This window comes from Cibotium barometz, chromosome 1 (assembly GCF_041138505.1).
Source record: "Cibotium barometz isolate CiBa-2024 chromosome 1, ASM4113850v1, whole genome shotgun sequence".
NCBI lineage: Eukaryota > Viridiplantae > Streptophyta > Polypodiopsida > Cyatheales > Cibotiaceae > Cibotium > Cibotium barometz.
In genome coordinates this window covers 44,166,294-44,180,572 of record NC_141046.1, presented here as the reverse complement: position 1 = coordinate 44,180,572, position 14,279 = coordinate 44,166,294, and the positions used below count along the sequence as shown (strand labels likewise).

General features: G+C 37.3%; 1 protein-coding gene across 2 annotated transcripts; it reads right to left on the bottom strand.

Moving 5' to 3' along the window:
• Nucleotides 1-10,061: 10,061 nt before the first annotated feature.
• Nucleotides 10,062-11,777, bottom strand: LOC147642034 (uncharacterized). 2 transcript variants are annotated; one of them, XM_086824127.1, is made up of 3 exons: nucleotides 11,648-11,777; nucleotides 10,438-10,633; nucleotides 10,062-10,252 (listed from the first exon to the last, which is right to left on the bottom strand). In XM_086824127.1, the coding sequence occupies exons 1-3, from the start codon at nucleotides 11,669-11,671 to the stop codon at nucleotides 10,170-10,172; spliced, it is 303 nt and encodes a 100-aa protein (XP_086680253.1). In that variant the 5' UTR covers nucleotides 11,672-11,777; the 3' UTR covers nucleotides 10,062-10,169. The 2 variants fall into 2 exon arrangements, with proteins under 2 accessions (XP_086680253.1, XP_086680325.1); XM_086824199.1 differs by lacking the exon at nucleotides 11,648-11,777 and adding an exon at nucleotides 10,835-10,908.
• Nucleotides 11,778-14,279: the final 2,502 nt, after the last annotated feature.

Sequence of the window (14,279 nt, the reverse complement as noted above, 5' to 3'; positions counted from 1 at the left end):
GAGGCATAGGCTCCGGGGCTTTTCTTTTGAGTTCCTTGTTAGACATAGATGGTTGCACATGGGAAACTTCTTTAGGAATAGTTATTGATTGTTGCGAGGTTTTTGCATCGAGCTTCTTTGGTGAGGATGGGGTTGAAGGAGTAGATGCTTTATCGAAGTCGATGTAGGTCATTATGTGTAACCTTTTGTGTTCAGCATCATAGAAATCCATTAAGGTTGGATCCTCTTCCTTGTAGTATGGTATTGTCAACTTTGTGTCATTGACCATCATGATGAGCCTATCTCTAGCAAAGCAGAGTGGTGCTTGGGTAGCAACAATCCATTTATGCCCTAAGATCAAATCTACTTCCAACACATACTCAACCACAAAAAACTTTCAAGTAAGTGAATTAGTTTCAATATACATTTTAATATGTTCAAAGTACCCCAAACATGGCATGTTCAAGTCTTGTGTAAAGTTAATTCTTTCAGAATGAGCCATGAGTGTTGTTTGATATAAATCCCATAACTCGAGGGTCATAAGATTGTGTTCTCGTGTTCGATAAAGTTATGCTTAAGCTATGGTGATTTTATTGGAAAGTTCTAATCCAGCAAGAATCCTAGGGATCTTAAGATATGTTGGAAGTTCCAGCTCCTCCAAGGTCTCTTCCTCCTGTATTAGCAATTGTACAATGCCTGCAGGAGTGTTCAAGGTGGCTGTTTGCATGGATTCGTGATCTATTGAATACAACAAGTCACGTATCCAAGTTCCACCAAGGATGACATCATAATCAAGGGAATCTAGGGTAACATGAAATGTAAATTCCACATCTTCACCGATTATTTGAGTAGCATAGCTAAAGTAACTAGGTAGTTCAATGTTTTGTCCACTAGCTCCTCTTGCAAAACCATTGTCTGTGTAGGGATGAGGTTAGGTTGTCCCAATGACATCCAAGTGGCTAAGATCTATCGTTCCAAGAAGGATTAATCCATTTTAAATCTTCAAGAGGAACCATGGATATTTTAGTTTTTGTTTCAGCCTTCAGATCCCGTTTTGGTTTCATATTCCCATTCACTTTTGTCCTCTTTTAAGCTCTTAGGTTTTTTAAGAGTATCCAATGTGTACAATGGAATGCTTGGTCCTCTGAGAATTCGAAATGAGGTCTATTTGAAAACTTGCGAATGTTATGTTGGCTTCACCACATGAGAGAAGAGAATTCCTCTAAAGAGGTTTTGAGAGACTTCTTTAATTTCATAAGGGATTCAACCGTTTAATTCGTGCAATATGTCTCTAATGACTCGTCTCTAGAGAGTATGTCTTCCTCTTGAAAGGGGAAGTGATACTCTAATGACTCTTCTCTAGAGAGTATGTCTTCCTCTTGAAAGGGGAAGTGATACTCCTTTGGGTTTTGTATTTTGGTTACTTTTTTAGAATTATCATTATGAGGTTCAATCAAAATCGGTGATCCTATAAGACAATCATGCTAAGCATGCTCTCCCGAGCTTGTTTTTTGTGTCTGCATATGTCATATAATCATGATTTTCAATTTGGGGTGGTTGGGCCAGTTCTAGTTTCTTGATTGGTCTCTAGGTGCATTGAGTGAAGAATTATAACTTGGTTCATCTTCACTAAGTGACGTACTAGAACTGTTTCATCTTCACTAAGTGATGTACTAGAACTGTTTCATCTTCTAACTTTCTTTGGATCATCAAGTTTTCTTTATGTTTGCCCATGCGACGAGAACGAACTTTCTTTTGGGCTTTTGTATTATTCTGTGTCGCACATATGGGTCTTGTGGTTTGTGGTTACCGCCCTTGAGGTGGATGCTTCTGCTTTTAGGTCTTTTGGGTTTACGCCTCCTTTTGGGTTTATGTCCTCCACAGGCTTCTTTTGGGTTTATGTCCTCGTTTTGGGTTTATGTCCTCCTTTTGGGTTTATGTCCTCCCCAACAGGCTCCTTTTCCTTGTCCTTTCATTCAACTTTGGTTTTGATAGTTTGTTATCCACAGGCTCCTTTTCCTTGTCCTTTCATTCAACTTTGGTTTTGATAGTTTGTTATCCCTTGTTTTTCTTGGGTTTAGAAGGTTTTGGTTTGTGTTTTGGTTCTTGCACTAAGGCATGTTCTTCTACCCATTTCAAAGTGTTATCTTTTGTGTTCTTTTTGGCACTCTCTCATGCTTTGGCTTGTAAGCGTGTAAGCACATTCAAGGGTACTGTAGACAATTTTCCATTTTGTACACTTAAGATGTTTAGAACTGTATTTTGTGAGACAAGTTACATTGAAGCAACTCATCTTGGGCAATCTTGGAACATGTGATGAATGCCACATCGTTCACACATGGGTTGTAAAGTGTCAATGACTATTGGCATGGAAGTATTCCAAACTTTCTGTCACTTTGTGAGGTCCACGATAATAAAAACATTGAACTATTAGATTAACCGTTTCCTGAGCAGTTTCTACTCTTTGGACTATTTCTACTTGGTTCACGGGGCAGATTGAGGTTTTGAGTCAATTGTTGATGAATTGGGACACTTTGTAGTATCATGACCAAGGGATTTACAATATACGCAGTACAAAAAGATAGGTGCCTTGTATGCACAATGGGGATTGGGATGGTCGTTAGTGATTGCACTTAACACAAGGCATTTCTCTCCTCACTTGTAGAGGCATTAAGGATGATTTGTTTTGAAGGATTTCATCCTCTCTTAGAGATGTCGATTGAAAGCTTTTAAGCAAGGGTTCATAGAATTCGGGGAATGACAATTCCAAGATCGATCGTTCTTTTGCCATTGCTTCACTTGGTTTAGATGAAGAACACCTTGTATCGTGATCATCTTCTTCTATCATGTTATCTAAACGTATTGCTTCTTTACAACATTGATCAAATTTGGATACAATGATCAAGTTGTGTAAGATGTTTTTCTTTAAGCTCGTTCATCATGAAACATCTTTTTAATTAAAAAAGATTTAAGTTTTTCCATGACTCACATCGTGAGTCCAAGAGTTTTATTCGTAGAATAAAGTCTCTAATGGTTTCATTTGGTTTACGCTCAATTGAATAGAGTTCTTTTGCTACACTCCACCAATCACCTTATCTTGAAAAGCCATGGATAAAGGCTAACTTCAAGGTTCTAAATTTGGCCGGCATCCATGTGATGAACCATCGACTAGCTTTTCGCTCTAAGCATAGGTTCAACACATGTACCTTGGTGGGGCAATTGGGATTTCCAAAGGCTTTGCATAGATATTCAAGCATTTCAATGGATTGAATAAGATCAATTATTCTATTGTATTTTGCCATAATTGTGAAAATCTGTACGGCTATAATTTTGTATGAGTCACTAAGACCGTATGTGAGTGCTCTTGTGTGTATGGACTCATTGAGTCCTTGGGCAATCCCCCTTCGTAGACTAGTGAGTGTGTCCAAGGTGTGGGCATCCAAGTGTTGCAAAGGGTTGGTACCTATAAGATTGGTGGTGGGAAGGTTGGGTAAAGGACCAAAGCCTGATGGGATTGAAGTGATGGGGGGTGTAAAACCCGATGACCCTTTTGTTGTTGGCATGCAAATGGTATTGGGAATTGCAATTGGGGCATAGATATCAATGGCTCGAAGATAACCATTAGATTCAGTGAGAGTGTCGGCCCACGTAGTCCCTCTATCATTGCCATGTTTGATCACCTAATTACTCCTTAATGAACAAGCACACGTGTGTTTTTTTTAAAACTTGATTTTTATATTTTCTCATAATCCGTTTAAGTCTTAAGAGGCCTGGTGTACTCTTCGTTGTGTCCAACAAGTGTCCTTTTGCCCTAATTAGCTTAGACGCTACATGTAAACCTTGGGATATTTTTCTGGAAAAAGTGCATGCTAGTAACTTCCCACATGGAAGAGGAGGTCCTTAAACCTATTTTCCATCACTGTCTCAAGATGAAAAAAAAATCAAATTTTTTTTCCTATTTCATTGCATGTTTTTAAGGGTGTTCTAAAAGGAATTTGGAGAAACTCTGTACGAGAGAGTTGTAGTATTTTTGGAGTACTACAACTTTGTCTCTCTGAGTCATTCGTGATTTTGTTGTTTAGACTCTCAAAAAGTAGCCCGAATATGGTTTGAAGTCATTTTCGCGTTGTTTTTTACAAATTTGTGCTTTTTGGGTTGTTTTTTTACCTCGATTTTCAGGTTGAATTTTGAGGCTGCTGGTCGGAGGCCAAAACAATCAATTTTGACTTTGGATAGCCAAGACCAAATTTGAAGAGCTCGATGTCGGCTTTCCAATGAGCCCTAGAGCGCCTTTATTAGATACACAGTTTAGGAGATACGAGTCTCCAAACAGAGGCGTTTTCCAGACTTCATGTTGACGGACCCCCCTTTCACGTCGTGAACTAGCTGGGTGCAGTTCTCGAACGTAAAGCGGACTTCACGGATTTTATCAAATTTGATTATTACCTTTTTACCATTTCACGTCGTGTGATATTATTTAGTGTTTCACCTCGTGAGATATTTAGTGTTTCACACCGTGAAATGCTGTGTTTCATGCCGTGAACACCACGAAAAAATAAAATTTAATTTTTTTAAATACTGTTTCACGTCGTGAGATATTTACTGTTTCACGTCGTGAGATATTTAGTGTTTCGCGTCGTGAAATACTTAGTGTTTCATGCTATAAAATCCTTAGCAGACTTCATGAAAAAATAAATTTTAATTTTTTTGGGCATGAACCTTTGGGCGTGAGGGTGCAGAAAATGGTTCACGTGTGTCATTTTTTTTGGGCGTGAACCTTTAAGCCGTGAGACCTTAAGACTCGAGAGTGCAGAAAATGGTTCACGCGTGAACCATTTTTCCTTTTTCTTTTTGGAGCCTAGTGGGAAATATTAATTTCCTTGTTTGGGGGGGATATGTTTTGAATTTAAAATTAAGAAGATATGATTTTCCCAAAAAGCTAAGTAGGAATCAAAAAAGTCAATCTTTTTTTGACACCCCTTACAGCCTTCATAAATGATCCCCAAAATGGACAATTCGACAATTCACGAGCATCTACTCATTGAATGCTCATTAGCCTTAATAAGTTATGTAAAAATATGATTAAGAACTAATCAAGGATTAATCCTTTCACTAATCTTTTTCTCTTTTACACTAATCAAGAACTCTAATTAACCACTAATCCTTAATTAATTCACACAATTGAGCACATCATTGGATAGAGCAAGGGACTGCTAAGCTATGTACATCAACAATTGTGTAAATTAATCTAAAAGAGGAGATTAATTAGACTCTTAATTTTGGTATCTTCTTTTAAGGCAAAATTAAGCAAAGAGAGTCAAATTCCTCCAATTGATGTAATTAGGTGTTTTGATGCATCTAGATGCTCCCAAAACACTCAAATAGATAGGTTGGGAGCTTGATCTATTTAACCATATCTGGAACAAACCTTTCTAGTGAAAACCTTACACTCATTGGACATCAAGGAATCTTCTCAAATTCCAATAGTAGTGAAAGGTGAATTTTGTATCTATCTATGGGCTCTGTATGAAAACCAAGACTTCTAGGGTCTTTTTTTCCTTCATGGTCAACTTCAACTTCACCTAGCTACACCCAAGTCCACATCATGATTAAAAAAATGTTTAAAAGAAAATTTCATGAGGCACTTAGATTAACTCCCTTACAGGACTAGAATGATTTGGGAGAGCCAATGAATAGGCCTTTCTTGAGGTTGTCTAATTAGATCCTTCCATGTTAGGCATCTAAATGTCTTTCAAGGCAGGTGACCTCTTCACTTATGTTGGTAAGATAGGAGGTGATGTTGTCAGCAAGCCCCACTGCATTGTGCTCTTTTCACTTCACGGAATCAATCTTTCATGAGTTTGTATGATGAGGAGCTTCAAGAGAATTTCTCTAACTTGGATGTCCCTTTTCTTATTTGTATTTCTTCAAGAATGGAGCAGTGTTATGGAGCTAAAAGCAATTAAGTTCAATATTTATTTTATTGGCAGGATTAGGTGGTGGTGGTGGTATGAATAGTGGTGGAGGTTGGGTTACCCAGTTCGTCTTCAGACTCGTGTTTTGATTCTTCTAGTTCTTCTTCTGTAGGTTATTCTTTGAGATTGGTGAACTAGAGTTCACAAGCTTCAAGCCACACTGCCAAGTAATTTCTTTGATTCGAACATAAAGTAGATTGATTCGGAGATAAAGGAAATCAAGAAGCAAGTGAAACAGGTAGCAAGATGCATCGTGGGTCACCAAGGAATGATTCGGATTGCAAAAGAAGACTTAACAAACAGATTCGCATGAAATATAGACAAGACATATTATCAAAATTGCCATGTAGGCTAGGCTAGACAATGGCAATGAGATATTGATCAAGGTCTTCTACAATAAGTAGCTGACGACCAAGTAGTACAACTAGGTTAGGAATTAGATCTAAATTAGACCAACAAATGAATCTACAAGTTTGATGAAGTCTTCCAAAAGATGCCCACCACTAAGTATATGCCATTATGAACATGCTCATATTCAAGGGGGACATAGAGTTGGAGCAACCCACAGACATCTACATTCAAAAGGTGCATCTAATCATGGCAAATTTTCATGCATGATGCACGCTTCTTTTGGTAATCCTAGTGCATAGCTAGATGATGAGCTCATAACAGTCAATGCAAAATAGTTTATAATGCCAATTCTACTTACAAACAAAGTTACGGAGCATGCCTAGCAATGGGTGCAGGGACTAGCACCAATGAGGGCCACATATAAAATGATGCTCGTAGGCACACTGGTCTCGACATGTATGATCCAATATGCACCAAGAGGGGTGTTGAGAAAGTTGGTGCCATTGTGCACACTAGGGAGATAGGGAGTGAGTAAAGGTATAAAAGCCTAGCATCGAGCCAACTTATCCCATAAATCTACCTCAAGGGGAGCCCAAGCCCATGTACTTTCTCCTATAAAAGGAGGCCATTTCAAGCAATGAACATCTAACTCAAGTTCTTCACTTGTTGTGTTCAAGTTCTCAATACTTGTACTCACACCTAGCTTGACTTTGCCATCCACATACACACACTCTTATCATGAGCACACTTAAATATCACCCACCATAGATTAGATCTAATCATGGTTGATTAGTGTACGACTAGCAAGCTTACATAGATTAGATCTAATCATGGTTGATTAGTGTACGACTAGCAAGCTTCCATAGCCATAGCTTAGTGTGCACATGAAACCCATGAATTTTATCAACATCCTCCATCTAGAGTCTGTCTAGATCACCATAAAAGCTCCTTACGTAGAGTCCGTCTAGATGACCATTAAATCTCCTTGCCTAGAGCATGTGTGTGGGTGAGTAACTATCAGCTTGTAATCAAAATTTCCAATCAGTAATGTTGATCTCTTTTGGTTTCTTTCTGCAATCAAGTGCTTTGTGTTGTAAAGATTCCCTTTCATTATTGTGTTTTCTTACATATTTTTCCTCCCACACATCTTTGTGATGTAACCTTGGCATGAACTCATGTACCTCACCATTGAACTCCAAAATTATATTAAATATAAACTGTATGTGTTTGCATGTTTTATAGTAGGCAACTTTCTTTGCCTCCCTTTGAGTGAATTCTATACATGAACACCAAGGAAACTCCACTGCTATTACATAACTTATGGTAGCAATGCTATGCCAAACAATGCTGTGTGTAATATGCTAACAATGTTATGCCAAATAATTCTATGTATGCATGATATCCTTGTGACAAACCAATCAACAAAGAAGTTACAACAAATTTTTTAAATCATTATCAAAGTTATGAAATACAATCTATTTCTAGAAGGTGCTTCCTAATACACATTATTCTTATGATACTTTTTAAGTAATATACTAATTTCAAAATTAACTTGACAATAATTAGGTGCTCTTCCAAAAAGAGGCTTTTTAGTTTTTTTGTAAACTTAGCTTGCAAAAATTTGATGATCGTTTTTTTTTTTAAGGAGACTTTTTGTGGAGAGGACATCTAGAAAAAATGATGTAAGCTCACAATGTTGTTGATAACCAAGTGGAGAATCTCAATATGTTAAGATAGATAGGTTGGGAGCTTGATCTATTCGACAATACCTAGAACAAACCTTTCTAGATCAAACCTTACATACTCATTAGACCCTTTGAGAAAGTAATCAAAACTTGGATGCTAGAAAGACAAAACTCTGATATATTAATTGGACATTAACAAATGGATCACATCAAGGAATCTTCTAGAATTCTAGTAGTAGTGAAAGCCAAATTTTGTATCTATCTCTGGGATCCCTATGAAAACCAAGACTTCTAGGGCCTCTTTTTTTCCTTCATGGTCAAACTTCAACTTCACCTAGCTACACCCAAGTTCTCGTCTCATGATTAAAAAAATGTTTAGAATAAAATTTCATGAGGCACTTAGATTAACTCCCTTACAGGCCTAGAATGATTTGAGAGCCAATGAATAGGCCATTCTTGAGGTTGTCTAATCAGATCCTCCATGTTAGGCATCCAAATGTCTTTCAAGGTAGGTGACCTCTTCACTTATGTTGGTAAGATGGGAGTTGATGTCGGCAAGCCCCACTGTATTGTGCTCTTTATACTTCAGGGAATCAATCCTTCATGAGTTTGTATGATGAGGAGCTTCAAGAGCATTTCTCTAAGGATGTCCCTTTTCTTATTTATATTGCTTCAAGAATGGAGCAGTATTATGGAGCTAAAAAATTTTAAGTTCAATATTTGTTTTATTGGAGGATTGAGGTGGTGATTATATGGTTAGTTTGCATGTGCTTGCAATGGAGCTAAAAGCAATTAAGTTCAATATTTGTTTTATTGGAGGATTGAGGTGATGATTATACGGATAGTTTGTATGTGCTTGCAATTAGTTCAATTCCATGGGTAGGATCAAAGATTATACAAAACATTATGAATATGAGAGACAAAAATTTGGTATATGAAAAAAATTGGTATGAGATTAATACAAGAAGACACTAATTATGATTAGACGTGAACCAAACTTACATAATCACTTGATCACGACTTGTACCTTATTTAGAGACTCCTCTACTCTATTTTTAGTTGCATGAGTTGCATGAACAATATGCACCAACCATTTGTAGGCTTTACACCACAACCACTGACCACTAGCCTATCAACCACACATTAAATTGGACTAAGGAGTTGGGATTATATTTATCCAACAAGAAAGATACACCTTCGGGATTCAAGAGAGTTTTGCCCAAAACATGAATGCAGAGGTAAGGATTATGAGAATTATAAAATGATGTTAGTGGGGAGGCTTAAGGACACATAAGGGGAGGAAATCCATACATTAAGAGATTAGAGAAGGCAATAAAAATCTATAAGGAAGGAGAATATGATTCAAAATAAAGGACTAGAAGCGAAAGCATGGAGAATGTTGTAGAAGGAGGAGATAAAGATGGTCTAGGACTGAGAAGAGAAGGTCGTGGGGTAATCAAGTGCTATGCCCAACCTCGAAAAGGAGGGCTATTTCGAACAAATCCAGTGCAGATGTGTCTAGATTTGTCGTATAGTAGAAATGTGCCATGGGTTGCAAAACTATTCTTGTCTAATGGGAGAGACAAAGCTAATGACAAAAGCATTTTCTTTGTTTGATTCTAAGGGCAACACTCTAGAGCCATGTTAAACCGCGTCTTGAAAATATAAAAGATATGTTAGGCCTCGTCCAAAAGCATGATGGCCCAATTCTTCCCAATTATGAGTTAGTCTACTCAACATATGTTGGAATGCCTTGACTCAAGGGTTGCCAATGGAGTGCTAATTAAGAAAGTATATATTCTAAAGTTTTGAACTGGCATGTGTGTTCCACTTTAAAGCTAGCAGTATTGAAGTTATTTGCAATTGAAAATAGCACTTCGAGAAAATATGATACGATTTTAATAATCTATCATGATGTATCATACTATTCACTCACATTGTGACATATACAAAAACAAACATATGAATAAAAATACCAAAATGTATACATGTTGCAGAAATGCAGGTCACATGATACAGAAGCATATGATAAAAATAAATGCAGCAAACAAATGAAATATCAAATAAGATATTACTTAAAAGTCACTTATTATTATTGATGACCCAAAAAGCCTCCGAACACTGAGCTCATGGGCTATCCCCACATGTTGCAAAGTCAATGCAAAATGAAGTTGACTGATTACATCCCAACCTCGCGGATATGGGTTTTGTCGCTTACGTTTCCGAGTGTGGCCTCCTCTTCACTTGACAGGCACGTGCAAGCTGCAGCAGAAAGAGAGAGACACAGAGGTAGTTTTTCAGAGCGCCCATCAGGATTCAGGAGTTTTCTTTTTAGAGTACTCACATGTCATATTACTAAATTCTAATAATAAGCTAACAGCCGATCGACCAAACGTTGAATTAACTAATAAAGGTGGTCAGCAGGTAAATAATAGTAGGGCACAAACCACATAAGGGGGGGAAAATGAGTTCTGGGCGCGTGGTGCATTGGGGAGCATAGCCGTCAGTGCAGTCGTCGGATACGCTGGCACAAGTAGGCGCGACCAGGGTGGCAAGGCATGTGCAAGTCCCCCGGTCTTGCGCCTGGACCTGGACGGGGATGGACGCGAGCAGCAGCGTCACGGTGAGAGCCAGCAGCATCACCTGTCCATATGCTCAAAATCAAATTTGGAATTTCATAATAAAAATATAAAATATATATTAATGATAGGCAGAAAGAAAGGAAAAACTAATTTATCTAACTACGCTACGACGGCTACCATAAAATGTAATCTAGAAAACTTAATTTTAGATCTTAATATGTTGTGTATTAGAAGTTTGCAGGCAGAGGCAGGCCAAAAATACCTGAAATGATGGATTCCAAGCCATTTTACTCTCAAGAGTCAAGACTGTTGTCAAGAACTGAATGCTCTCCACCCTTTTATAGTAATATTATAGCAGACTCCAAATACTCTTCTCCTTCCTTAAATGCGACCTGCCACGCCTTCCTTGCCAGCTTTGCGTTCTATGGCCTGCAGTACTAGTCACGACTCACGAGAAGTTCAAGAAAATTATGCAGGAGCTTGAATCGAGACATGACAGGTCATTTGTCACATGGCCACGGCCCCTTACAAGAAACATAAGCCTGTTTTGTGATTTCTACGATTTCATATTTTTTTGACCGATAATAATATATATTTATATTTATATTTAATAATAATAATAATAAGCTAACAACCAAGCATCGCCGATCGACCAAACGTTAAATGAACGGATTTTATAACTAATTAAAGTGGTCAGCAGGTAAATATAATAATGGGGCACAAACCACAGGATGGGGGCCCGGGGGAAAATGAGAAATGGGCGCGTGATGCATCGGGGATATGCTGGCGCAAGTAGGCGCGGCCCTAGTGGCGAGGCATGTGCAAGTCCCCCGGGCCTGCGCCTGGACCTGGACGGGGATGGACGCCAGCAGCAGCATCATGGTGGTGAGAGCAGCCAGCGGCATCACCTGTCCATATGCTCAAAAGAAAAATAAATCAATCACGTTTGGAATTTCAAAAAAAAATATATATATATATATATTAATGATATGCAGAAAGAAAGGAAAAACTAATTTATCTAACTTATCTAATATGTTGTGTATTAGAAGTTTGCAGGCACGCAGGCCAAAAATACCTGAGATGATGGATTCCAAGCCATTTTACTCTCAACACTGTTGTCAAGAACTGAATGCTCTCCCCCCTTTTATAGTAATATTATAGCAGACTCCAAATACTCTTCTCCTTCCTTAAATGCGACCTGCCACGCCTTCCTTGCCACCTTTGCGTTCTATGGCCTGCAGCAGTGTTCGAAAAAAACCAAAATCCTATATCTTTTTATACCTTTAATCTGAAAAATCAAAAGTAAGTTCTTATATTGCCAAGTGTAAAAATTTTTCTCTAAAATTCTTGAAAGTTTTATAAGTTTTATTCAGAATTTTACACTTTAAAAAACTCTTGCGACAAAATAACTCGAGTATCAAGAGAATGTACTTAAAAACGACTTTAAAACACTCGTAACAAAATGATTGGTGACATCAATAGAATTTACTAAATTGTTGATTGCCAAATTCATGAGTAAAATGATATTTACCATTAAAGAAAACAGAATTTTGCTTTCACAAGAATATCATCCATGCATCATCCATGCTTGTGCATAAATGCACTACAAATATTGCATTGCGTCCTAAAAGAAGCTAAGACTAGTTGAAATTATTTTACTCACAAGCTCCCAAATCCTTCATGCTCCTCCATCTCCTAATGAAAAGAAGATTGTATTATATGTTAGTACTTTGCTATGAAAGCATTAATAATGTATTTAACCTCTAAAGTTTTTAGAAATACCTTTTAGTCTTCATTTGTAAAAGCATGTCTTGTCGTAATGGCATCAAGCCTCCAAAGCTCTATTGCTGAGCTAAAGTCGAACGAACTCTGACATTGGAGGACCTTCGATGGATACTCGCATTAAGGAAGTTGTACTCTTTGTCGTCAATCTATTCCTCAACTTTGATTTGATAATATTCTGTATACTAAAGCCACGCTCACAAATTGCAGTACTGGAGCATTGGACTAATGCAACTTGCGCTAGCTTTAGCAACCCTTCATACTTTTCTTGTAGAGTGATATTGTTACTTATGTAAGACCAAGTGTCCCGCAAATTCCACCCTTTCCAATCATTAGTGGCTTAAATCTTGAATGTAAGGTATTCTCTTTGAAGAGATATTGGATCTACAAATTTCTCCATTAACTCACCATTTGCAAGTTTGCTTTCTCCATAAAATGATATCAACCTGTCTAATTCATCAGCTCCAAAATTCTTAAGTAGCTTTCCAGGAGGATAGCAAGATGGAGAGAGTATTTTAAAACAAGCCAAGGTAGAGTTATCCACAAATCTCTCTTTCAAATCTTTAATAACACTTAATGTGAATGCTTTTTGAAAGCTAATAACCAATTCAATATCAGAGCCATCAGAAGAGCGAGATATCTTTTTGCTACGAAAATGGTCACCTTTTATTGAAGATCGTAAACCATGGAGAAAACCCTTATCTGGTCCATAATCAGGAATAATAGGAAAACCCCTTGTATCTTCCTTTCTTGCATTCATGTCAATATCCAGTTCTGACACAAACTCTATTTCCAATGCACAAATCTCAGCATTCACAATGCCAGGAATACTAGTAATATCAACATATGACTTTTGAAATATTTTACTTAACTTTGTCAAATGTTGATATAGATCTCCTAAGAAATGTAATGCATAAATGAGTTCTAGAGAAGACAATTTGCTAAAGACTACGAGATTCTCACTCTCAAAGAACTCAAGAAGAGACTCTAGTGAGTCACAAAACTTTGCTAAAACCATTGATCTACTCAACCATCTAATTGAATGAATTTTATCCAATTGAATTATTGAGCATTCAAATTCTTCTTGTAATTCTTTTAATTTCTCTTTGCAGATGACACTCTTTCTTGTCACAAAACTTTGCTAAAACCATTGATCTACTCAACCATCTAATTGAATGAAATTTATCCAATTGAATTATTGAGCATTCAAATTCTTCTTGTAATTCTTTTAATTTCTCTTTGCAGATGACACTCTTTCTAAAAAGAGTTGCGACGTCATTAACTGTGGAATCAATAGCTTTTGCAAATGGAAACTTTTCTATGCTTTTAGATGCACAAAGATTTGTGCGATGAGCCATGCAATGCATAGATGTCATGAAAGGACAAGACTCCTTTAATCTAGTAGACACCTCGGATCTCTTTCCTATCATTACGGATGCACCATCAGATCCAAATCCAACCAACTTTCTTAAGTCCAATCCATTTTCTAAGATCAATGTTATTAAAGAATTATACAAGCCCTCGGCAGTACGATCCCCAATAATATCTACAAGTCCAAAAAAAGATGTACGTGGACAATGATTCTCTAGATAAGATGCATATACTATCATGATATATCTGTTGATTCATCTATCATGATCCCAAAACAAGGAGAATTTTTTAATCGTTCTACTATATTATGTGACAATGCTTTTCCAATATATTGAACAAAAGTTGCACAACTCTTATCATTGTTGTACATATGTTCGGGTACATTAGGAGTTTTGCATTCTCGCAGAAACTCTAACGTTGACACAAACTTGTTTAATGGGATATCATTTTTAGCAAGAAAATAGGCAGTACGAAATAGATTAGTTATCTCTTCGTCATGTGTTTCATTTTGTTTGCTCAATCCTACTTCAAGACTTCCTCTTGACATAGAACGA

Excerpts from the sequence above, each read along its gene's own strand:
- LOC147642034 (XM_086824127.1), bottom strand. The coding sequence starts at position 11,671 with ATGGCTTGGAATCCATCATCTCAG. Across the intron at positions 10,634-11,647 it reads CTTGGAATCCATCATCTCAG|GTGATGCTGCTGGCTCTCAC; the intron begins GTATTTTTGGCC and ends GCATATGGACAG. Across the intron at positions 10,253-10,437 it reads CATTTTCCCCCCCTTATGTG|CTTGCACGTGCCTGTCAAGT; the intron begins GTTTGTGCCCTA and ends TTTCTGCTGCAG.